The 10676-nt window shown below is 41.6% G+C and overlaps 1 protein-coding gene across 1 annotated transcript in view; it reads right to left on the bottom strand.

Moving 5' to 3' along the window:
• Nucleotides 1–1297: 1297 nt before the first annotated feature.
• The window catches only part of HECW1 (HECT, C2 and WW domain containing E3 ubiquitin protein ligase 1), a 179916-nt gene continuing 170537 nt past the window's right edge, over nucleotides 1298–10676 (bottom strand). The window contains exons 26-27 of the mRNA XM_010001546.1: nucleotides 10220–10418; nucleotides 1298–1780 (exon numbers count right to left, since the gene is read on the bottom strand). Of these exons, the coding sequence (XP_009999848.1) occupies nucleotides 1669–1780; nucleotides 10220–10418 (311 nt within the window). The 3' untranslated portion in view covers nucleotides 1298–1668. The remainder of the gene's footprint in view (nucleotides 1781–10219; nucleotides 10419–10676) is intronic.

The following is a 10676-nucleotide window of genomic DNA, read 5'->3' as shown; positions in this document are numbered from 1 at the left end:
TGTGGGAAAACAAGGTCCAATTCTTTTCTCTGGAGAGAAAACTTACGGGAATTAGATGTGTCAGACATTGAACTGATCTCCTGATGTTCTAGTTTTCTGAAGCAACGCTAACACAAAACTACCAGTAAGAAGCCCCCAAAGGAGTGTGGCATTTCATGTGAGCTGCTAGACACTTACCTTCAGTCACCCTTCACAAGTCTCTCACTTCATATTTCATGCCTCCTTTTAACATATTGAGTGTCAGTAGTAAAGATAAGTTGTATTTCCTTTTCCCAGTTAAGACAAACACTTTCAATCTGAGATTAGCCTTGGAAAACAAGGGCAGCAAAGATTAATAAACAGGAAATAATCAGAGCAGTGTGGTTGATAGTGACAGCCTCTGCAAAACTGACCTGAAGACAAGCCTACTGCTGTTTTCCCTTCATTCCCCAGCTTCGGAGCTGCAATGCAAAGTACACCAAACTGAAGAGGGTTATGCCTGCAGAGCCTGATCTTCAGTTTCATGGCACCTAACATGACTGTAGGGCCTTTCGGCTTACTCCAAAAGCAAGTGCAGCAAATTCTTAACCCAAAGAGAGCAACAGTCCCCTTCATCCCTGACAAGCACTCTCATTCACTGCAGCTTCTCATTTAATAGACCCTTGACTAAAACCTTCTGTCCATAGCCACTCCTGAAGTTATGGAGATTTGCACTGAACAAGAAAAGAAAAACGCGAGAACTGAAAACTGCCCCCAGCAACCATAGATTAGCCCAGCCTGACAGAAAATAAATGGCTTCTGACACAGGGGATGGGATTGTCTAGACTTCTCATTTGGAAAGGAGCATTTTAAACATCAGAAAACAAAGATCAGGAAAACAGAACCCAAGGGTATTCATAAGAGTAGAACATTCTTCTTATTTCCCCTTTTCCTTGTCATACACAATAATAAGGTAAGGGAGCCTTGTCCTTTATGCTACATAAGACATCCTTCTTGAGTGTGCACAACCTTGTGCTTCTTGTGTGGTAAACATTACAGTGGAGATGCCCCTCCCAATATCTCTGAAGTGCAAGTTCTCTTTAGTTTTTGAAGATCATAATCTGCACCATGTATCTGGGCCAGTTCCAGCTGATGCAACTGATGTGGATCATGAGTTCATATATAAAAATTTCAGTTTTGCTCAGATGGACAACAGATACAGGGAAAATAAGGATGGATGAAGATATATTTGACCATCTCCTAGTACTGGATTCAACAGTTAAGAAGCAAGATGGACTGTGAATTGATTTAGAAGATGTGGGCATATAAAAGCTTGGAATGCTTGATGAGGTTTTTTTTTATTTTTTAATCAACGTAGGTGGAAGTAAACATTTATTAACATTTGGTCAAGTGTAGTGTAACTTGCATTTGTATTTTCATTGTTATTAATGGAGGTATGTAGAGATATACAGAAACCTTGAGACAGTTGTTTTTCTATTGCATACAGACTAGCAGTCCATTGGAAACAGAGGATGAAAGCATGAAGGTTAGATCTTAGAGGGTGGCAGTTCTTCATGCACAGCTTTTGTCAATCTTGATTTGTTTTGTTTTGTTTTCAAAAATAAAAACATGGGAAACCAAGATCAAATGATGGTGGAGAGGGAAGGTGACATCACCAGCCAGAAAAACACCAGAAGTGCCTGAGCCTCCTCATTCAAGTCCAAAGGTGCTAGTTTCTTCAACAGCTGTGAGCAGCTTTTCATACAGCATAGAATAGGAGGGGTAAGGTGGAAGATCCAAACGGTTGAAACAGGTGTGTGCCCTGCAAAAGGAAAACATGCTGCATGTTAAGTTTAATCCAAGTTTCTACTGAGACTCAAGACATTCAAGTTCCCTCAAGAGGGATGAAAATAAATCTAACTTTCAAAGTATAACTCTCGAATTCTGCCAGGATCTGAGGTACTGAAATGAACATGCACTTACAGATCAATATTTCAAATAGAAGACACAAGATAAGTAACAACATAACACCCTTCTCTGCTATCTCTGCATTAGATGTAGCAGGGATCTTGCTGGGATCTTCATGGAGAACAATGCTGGATGCCACTGAGGAGTAGGGGTTTAGGCCCCGATAGACAATTCCACAAATATCATCTTAGTTGCTTCGAGTTTTTTTAAAAAAATGCAACTCAGCTGTACATCCACCATGAGCAGCTTGTGAGTTTTGCATCAGTGGACAAGCATAATGTGATGAACTATAGGACAGAATGGGCTCAGCATGTGTTTATAGTGAGGCAGGGCTGACCATTCAGGGATCTGCTAACCAAATAAGGAAGGTTGCTGAAAATATTCCTGTAAGTCAGCTGTTGGCCATCTGCTGCAAGTCTGGCCTTTCAATGTTATTTATTTGTAGTAGCCAAGGCAAAAGCCAAGTATTTTGTGCAGAGCAAGCTGCCAACTTGATGACCCTCTCTTCCCCTATTTCTACCATTATATTTACCCCCCAGTTGGCAGCACCTTCAAAAGAAGCAGTGGGATGGGTTCCACACATGCCTCTACCTTGTTCCAGCTCTTCTGGTAGCATCAATTAGACCCAGATGTGGTCTGAGCTTCACTGTGTGAGGGGCTACACAAATGTGTGGTACAGAAACAGTCCCTGCCCTAAGAGTTCATCCATTTCAACTGACTGAGAAACCAGAGAGCTCATTCAACCAACAGGGGCACAATTTCATTAAAATGGCTTCATTTTTTTTCAGTCAGCTTGGAGTTTTGCATGATGCTAGAAGTATTTCTGTTCCCTCTTGCTCCCTCTGACCAATGTCAACTCACAAAAGGAAATGTAGCCTCAGGGGCTAACAATGTCTAAGCTCCTCATCCCTAGTACTTTTAGAAGCCGTTGTTTTACTTTTAGCTTTTCTATCTCACACTTTAATTCAATATTATTTCTTCAAAACTGAAGCAGAAGAGCTATCTTGGAGAAACTATTTGAAGCCACACTAGGCATATCTTAGGCCACCCACAAAGTGAGAAAAACACAATTCTGGTAGATGGGCTGGCCTGTGACTTGCAGATTCAGAGGGAGAGTTTTATCAAGCACCATTGGTGAATCATTAAAAAGTCATCAGAGAACTGAAAGAGCCAGAGGCATGTAATCTTCACAGCATCACACAAGTTCAATTAGGAGAGCTTTTACCCTCCTTTCTCCCCTTCTGAATGAAGACTTGTTAGCTGGTCACTCTCAGAGAGAGAGTACAATAAACACAGAAATTGCGGAAATGAGCTGGGAACACATGTGATTTAGTGAAAAAGGAACATTAATAAAGCCATTATTTAGCACATCTCTTGAAATTAAACATGGCAGCTCCTGTGTATTATCCATGAGTAGCCCTGCACTGTTTGTTGTTATCTCAGCAATCTCTGGCAGTGTAAGTTGTTTCTGCAATCCATTGCCAACACTATCAACCACTGGGAGTTAATTAGCTGAAGGACTCTTGTAGTCCATTCAGAATGTGTTTCTCATAGGCAAGAGAACACCATTCAGAGACAGCTGGTCTTGAGGAGCTCAGCTGCCTGGCTCCAGAACTGAAAGAAGTGTAGTCATGGTGGCCCAGGTGTGGCTTCTGCTAATACAACTTTGCTGAACCTAAAGTAATTTCTCTGTATGGCACTTAACCTTGGCACATTTAACTGTGTGAGACCATAGCATCTCAGACATCGTTGTCGTGCATCCTACTGTGTGGTGCAGACATATCCACAGCCACTGACTCTGGTGTTTACTTTCTTGCAGACATTCACCTTGACTGATTGTTATCTATCTCATTTCATCCTGGTTATGAAACAACCATGCAATGCTGTTGATTTTAGTCACTCTTGACCTAGTCAAACTCAGAAAAAAAGATCCATTCCTTTCCCTATTAGGAGATTTATGGCAGTGGATTCCTCTGTAGAAGGTGTCAAGGAATTTATTATGGGGAGAAACAATTACAGAGAAAGGAAGAAAGAGTTGACGTCTAGAAAAACAGAAGTATTTTGCTAAGGAACACTCTCGTATTCTTCAATTCAACAATTTTGTAGTAAAAAGTCCTTTCACTCCAAAAAGTGTCATCAAATAAAAAATACAACTAATTTTCAGGAGTCCTGTGCTGGTTAGGTTTGCACTTTTACCTACTTGAGGTGCAAAACACAATATATTGCCCAGGGAATAACCTAAGTTCAAATTCTGGTCTGTGAAACTAATGTGGGCCTACTGCAAATCCAGTGATTCCAGTGAAGCCCACTGAATCTTACAACAAGATAATTATGTGCAAAATTGTCTGGTATGCATCCAGCAATGGGTCTAATTGGTTCTTTGCTGTAAAGGTCAGACATGGTGTCTAGTTGCGTAACTGAACGACATAGAATCACAGAATCACAGGGGTTGGAAGGCACCTCTGGAGATCATCGAGTCCAGCAAGCCCTGCCCGAACAGGATCACCTAGGGCAGGTCACACAGAAACACACCCAGACAGGTCTTGGAAGTCTCCATAGAAGGAGACTCTACAACCTCTCTGGGCAGCCTGTTCCAGTGCTCCCTCTCCCTTATAGTAAAGAAGTTTTTCCTCACATTGAGGTGGAACTTCTGTGTTCCGATATTCTGCCTCACCTAAAATAAGAGAGAGGGTTCATTAGGACTCCTTCTCATTCAGTGTTTTCTCTCTCCTCAGAATAGCACCTTTGCCTCTCAAAATTCAAAGCTGAGAACTATTTTCCAAACCAGACTGAAGAGAAATTGCTCAGCCTCTGGTCTGTTAGATCATATTGTGTGTGATACTGCAGTACACAGGGCAATAAAGAGGCAAGGATATTTTCCATAATATCCACTGTTGCCTAACTCTGTGCCTTTTCCTCCAAAGGGGTAAACTCCTCCTGATCCCAGTGAGAGTGTCTACAGTAAGCATGACCCAGGAGACACTTGCTGTTTTGTAGTACTGGGCTTGCTGCACATATTTGGGTGAAAATATTACATCAGCAGTGCAAGACACAGACTGTGCAATGAGAAAATTCTTCCCTAGATTAAGCCTCCTACCACATAAGCCTGCTGACATTTGAGAGGGTGTTCACAGAGTGAGAAGTCTGGAAGAAAAATTAAGATTGGGAAGAACTTTTATGGAAAGGATTCTGGCTTCTCTAGAAGAAAATGCAAGATAAAGTAATATAAACTAACTCTGACCCTCATGTGCCCTCATCCTCCAGTAAGTAAAGCAGTAAATGGACCACTTAAAATTTCATTATTCCTGGCAGTCTGTCTTTATTGTTCAAAGTAGTTTTGGTGGGTCTGAACCTTTAATTTTGCTCACTGTTCACAGTGCTGCACGATTTCTTTTCTTTTAAGAATTCTCTCTAAAAATGATGAGTATAAGCTTTTAAGATCTTTGCATTCATCATTTCTTTGTCACTTCCTTTAATCTCCATAACAATGAGAGTCCAAAGGCAGTAAGTGCACAGAAATCCCTCCTGTCTTATTTATAGCTCAAACCTATCAACTAAAATAAGACTTGCATACTAACCTAACCATGCCTGTCAGGCAAATACTGGGCAATTCTCCTTTTCAAGCCCACAAGCCCTTTTTTGTTCAACCTCAGGACCCACAGGTATCAACTCTTGCCCCTTTTGTCTGTGAGATGGAACACTTATATGCTGTATGGGAACCACTGCTTAATTAATGAATGTAGATTTGTAGATGGTGTTTTTGTTGTATGTGAGAAAAGAGGAAAGAGGAGAGGGATGGGAGATAAAGGATAGAAGACAGCACAGTACACACACTCAGTCCACTGGGAAAGAAGAAAATTATTCTTTGTAGTCATACAGAATATTTTTAGAATTACTAGATGGGATTTTGAGATGATTAAATACTCGATCATCCAATAAAAAGGGACAGAATTTTCTTACAAAAGATCAGATATTTACTATCATTGGTAATCTTTAGCATATATCTCTAGCATATATAAACCAGAGAGTGTATAGTGGTAATCACTAATATTACTCTGATGAATGAAAATCTCCTTTGGTGAAAGGGTAGTTGCAGCTCAGCACTGATGAGGAAAGTGAATTCATGGTGTCAAATGCCACTGTTTGAACCACTGGAATACATGCGGAGTTTCTTACTTGATTGATACTCCACGAGAAATAACTTTGGAGCTGACAGAAGTTTTAGCCAGGTCAGAAGCACAACCAGAAGATGGGACAATGGCATTTGAAGGCACTGAACACTTGCAGGCTGCAGTTCTAAGAAAAGGGAACTGTTGTCTCCTACAGCTATGGCAGAGAACACTGCTAGTTCTTTGCACAGGTTTGTTTTGGGTCAGGAGTTCTGCTCCCACAATATCAGATGAAGCGACGTTATTCCAGCTAGAAAGCCAGTGTCCATTAATGTTTGGTGGGGGGAACAAAGAACAAGTTCTCATGAAACTGCTGCTAAAGCTGGTTCTGTATCTGCATGATCCAGGAAAAGTGAAGAGAGGCTTCCTGCTTTGGAACAGGCTATAGCTGGAAGAATTCTCTATCATCCCTACTCAGGCAACCAGTTTCAAGAAGTAAAATATGTAATTCCTTTATGTTGAGGTAAAGTTTGGTATATTAGATAGGGAGAGTAAAACTCAATCCTGATGAACAAGTGGTCAAATCTGTTACCTATTTAGTGTTATTTCATACAACCAGCTACATCAGTTTGGAAGACACCACACTGCTGATTTACACTGACAGATCCATAAATCTGGCAATCTCTTTAGAACCTGCTTTAGGGTCATCATCTAGAGATCTGGGATTAGAGCAGCATCTCTGAGCTGTACAGTACTTTGACTTTCTAATGTGTGTGGACTCAAAGAAAAGACAGATAGGAACAATGTGCCTGGTACACACACATGGTCCAGACATAAACCACTGGTGAAATCTAACTCTTATTTTTCTTACATGAACATATTACACCACCATTATCCACCCCTGGAAGTGTTCAAGGGCAGGTTAGATGGGACTGTGAGCAACCTGATCGAGTGGGAGGTGTCCCTGCCCATGCAGGGGATTGGAAATAGATGATTTTAAAGGTCCCTTCCAAATCAAACCCTTCTATGATTCTGTGTAGGGGAAATGGTACTGATGAAGAAGTGCACCAATTCAGAATGAAGCTACCAGATTCTCAGCCTTCCTGAAAAAGTCTTTCTTACCCTCAGTGCTTTCAAGCAGCACTCCAGGCATTATGTTCAATGGTTGCTCTTTGAAAAGTGTCGCATTTTGGAAATTTACACCATGCCTCTTTTCTGGGAGTGCAAGAGTGTTATTGAGTCTTTGATCACCATAAACAAATGGCAGTTCCATGCTCCATTGCTGAAGGACAAGGACAAGATGCAAGGGAGAGTCACCTACTACTTCAGCCGCATGGAGCAGGAGTGAGGGAGTGCAAAGAGAGTCCTGGATTCTTCTGATAGAGCTAAGAGTTATCTTGATACTTTGCAAAGCAGCTGAAAACCAAAGGGCAGACTAACCTAGCCCCAGTGACCCATCATCTACTTGGATGTCAGGAAAGCCAAATGCATCAGCTTCATGCAAACTTTCATAACACCTCTCCCAGCATTGCGTTTATTGGGTTAGGGCCTCAGAACTAAGGCCAGTAATTAAGATGTGCAATACACACCTAAGCACATACACAACTAAATCTGATGATTGCTGAGACATGAGAAAGCTGGGCTTTTTTGTTTTGTTGTTTGTTTGTTGTTTTTTTTCCTAGGACTTTGAAAGGGTGGAGTCAGGCTAACTCTCACCGTGAAACTGTAGGGATTGTTAGAAGGACAAGGGTTTATTGTGTTTTTTTGTCATTTGTTTTTAAACAGGTAAAATTAGTTACACTCATATCGCAGGGGCCAAAAGGCCTACAGGATATGACATCTGACTTTTTTTTAGCCTCTAAGTCTAAGTAAATATGTAAGTAAATCTAAATAAACGTGAGCAAGCCATAATCAGGCATTTAAAAAAAAAAAAAAAAAGTTTAAAATAACATTTATTTAGTTGCTTAACTAAGGATTTAGGGAGCCTCCAGGTTTAGCCTGTGTGTTTTATGTATTTCTTAACACTGTGTATACTTGGCAGCAGCCCATAATTTTATAAAAATGCAGGTAATAATTCACAGTGATCAAGCTGTGTTTATTCCCCGAGCAAGTGCTGTTTCTCTTTCCCCTGGCTAAAATGAATGCAGAGCTCTAAGACTTCTGAAAGGTGCTAACAACTTTCACCTGGAAAAGAGGCCTCTTTCAGGGAGTGCAACAAGCTTGGTGATCAGCAGACAAACATAAAGTTGTTACTATGAATATCTCGGGGCTAACTGAATCTGGGTCATAAGTACTGCTTAGGATCACAAAGAAAGTTAAGCAGAGCAGAAAGAGGCCAATTACCTTTTCACAACTTGATGGGTCAGCCCAGGGCATTTTTTGTGCACACGCCAAGGTCCACCCTCTCCTCTTGCCCCTTTCCATCCCAGAAGGAATGCAAGAGATCTCTGCTGAAATGCTGCACAAGTCTCTGACTTCCATTTGCTGCCTGTCTACAGGTGGGAATGCCCTTGGTAAGCTCCAAAACCCTCACACAGAACCAGACTATAAATAGGCTGCAAAAGGAGGATCAGGGCTTACACATAACAAACTGTAGCTCTCAGCCCTTCTTTCCACATTGCTGGCTGAAGCTCAAGGGCATGAAGAATCTCACTGACTTTACCTATTTTCATCTGTCTTTAAATCTCAGGGCCTACATCTACCTTTCTCATAGGCTCTAGTTCTCTATATAGTCTCTGTAGAGTCTTTATAATTGATGGACATAAATCAGAATATACCAGGTGTGATTCAACTGAGCAATTTTAAAAGCCTGTGTCCAGGCAGTATGAATTGTGCCTTAAAAACACTTACTTCACTTTTCCTGACTTTAGAGGGAGTCCACATAAGCAGCTCAGAAAGTCTGCTGATACAGCACCCTATGTCTCCCCACTGGAAAAGCATGGACTTGAGCATGCTTGTACTGTGACCACACTTGAACTTTCCCTCTGCAGAGGACTCTGGAGGTCTGCTCAAGTCCATGTCTTACAGTATGCTCCTGGGTAAACATCATGGATGGCAATAACAAGAAAAATGAACCAGACCCATAACTTAATGTATCCGTGAGTTATGTGAGAAGACACATGATCTAGTTGGAAGTGTCCCTGCCCATGCAGGGGGTTTGAAACGAAATGATCTTTAAGGTCTCTTCCAACTCAAACCATTCTATGATTCTATTATTTTTGCTCTATGCCATGAAAGCAGCCTGTTTTGGACTGCAGCTGAAAGCAAGTAACAAGAACAGGAATAAAGCATCCTTTGGAAGGCAAATGTTATGTCAAAGAGTCACATAACAAAAGAATTTCACAAGTGCTGAGAAGCTGCCCCATGGAAAAAAGATCTGTAATAATCTCAATGAGGCAGAGCCTCAGGCAACAGTAAGGACATTCAAGAAAAGGTGACTCACTTTGGTGAGGAATGATGAGTGCTGGTCATGGATAAAGTGCTGGAGCAGAACTCAAAGCTGAATGTATTGCTGGCTGTGCCATGGCTCTCTTGGGTGGCCTTAGCCAAGTCAGACCACCCTTTGTGCCCCAGTCCCTTTGTTCTGAAAAGGAAGATGAGCCCTCCCCTCGGAAAGCACTGTGAAGTCTGTTGACTCTGTATGACATTATGGCTCATTTGCTCCTAGTTGGCTGAGTGAACTAGATTTAACAAATTGGGCATTACCACCACATGGTCTGAAGTCTCTTCACTAAGCTTCCTCGTGATGAAAAAGTGGAACCATCAGAGCAAATGAAGGGACTACACTCAGATCTCTGGCCAAAATTCCAAAACAGGTTCTGGCCTTCATGGGTCTGTAAACTTGTAAGTATTTTTCCTATTATTTTGGAAGTAAAAGGAACAGAATCATCTGACAGGCTCCTGTTGCTTTGGATTTGTTCCAGCCAAAAAAAAAAAAAAAAGAGGAACTAGGTTTGGACCTATGGAAATCTTTATTACTCATTTCCCAGGATTCAAAGTAGCTTAAACTGAACCTCCAAATCAAAAAGGCAGCAAAAGAGAACACTTTTCTCTGAAAGTAATGACACATCAAACTGATAATTGTTTCTTTGCTGTTTTATGATGCCCGTACTGCATGAATTACCTTCCACTGCAGAGAGATGCAAAAAAAGCACTTCTATTGTCACAGCCTATCTGGGACATACCTTGGGAGGGAGGTTATTTTCCCCCACTTCTCTATACAGAAGCGCCGCAGCCCGTTGCTCCCTCGGAGAGCTGCAAAGCCCTCGTAGGGCACACTTGATGTTCCCGTGACAAACTGCAACAGCCGCAGCCTCTGCTCGTTGTTAAATCTCTCCACTGCTGCCCAGAACCACCGTATTACTATGTGTCCATCATGGTAACCTAAACAAAGAAGGAAGAGAGAAAAATTAAAATGGCCCTCTCTGAGCGGGAAGCATAACATCCAAGTATGCTCCCACTAGCACGGGGCAGTACATCTGCTGTCCAACAGATCCTGATCTAACCCTGATCCTGATTGTTCTTGATGAGCAGTAGGTCCCAGCACCCATCTTGTCCTGGCTGTGGATACTATAATATTACTAACTCATTTAAACCCTGAAACTCAAGTATCTGTTTGAGGTACATTGGCCTCCCACAAAC

The sequence above is a fragment of the Chaetura pelagica genome, unplaced genomic scaffold (assembly GCF_000747805.2).
Source record: "Chaetura pelagica isolate M959 unplaced genomic scaffold, ChaPel_1.0 scaffold7, whole genome shotgun sequence".
NCBI classification, from domain to species: domain Eukaryota; kingdom Metazoa; phylum Chordata; class Aves; order Apodiformes; family Apodidae; genus Chaetura; species Chaetura pelagica.
Note: the sequence above shows the minus strand (reverse complement) of the source record. Positions and strands in the feature narration are given on the sequence as shown.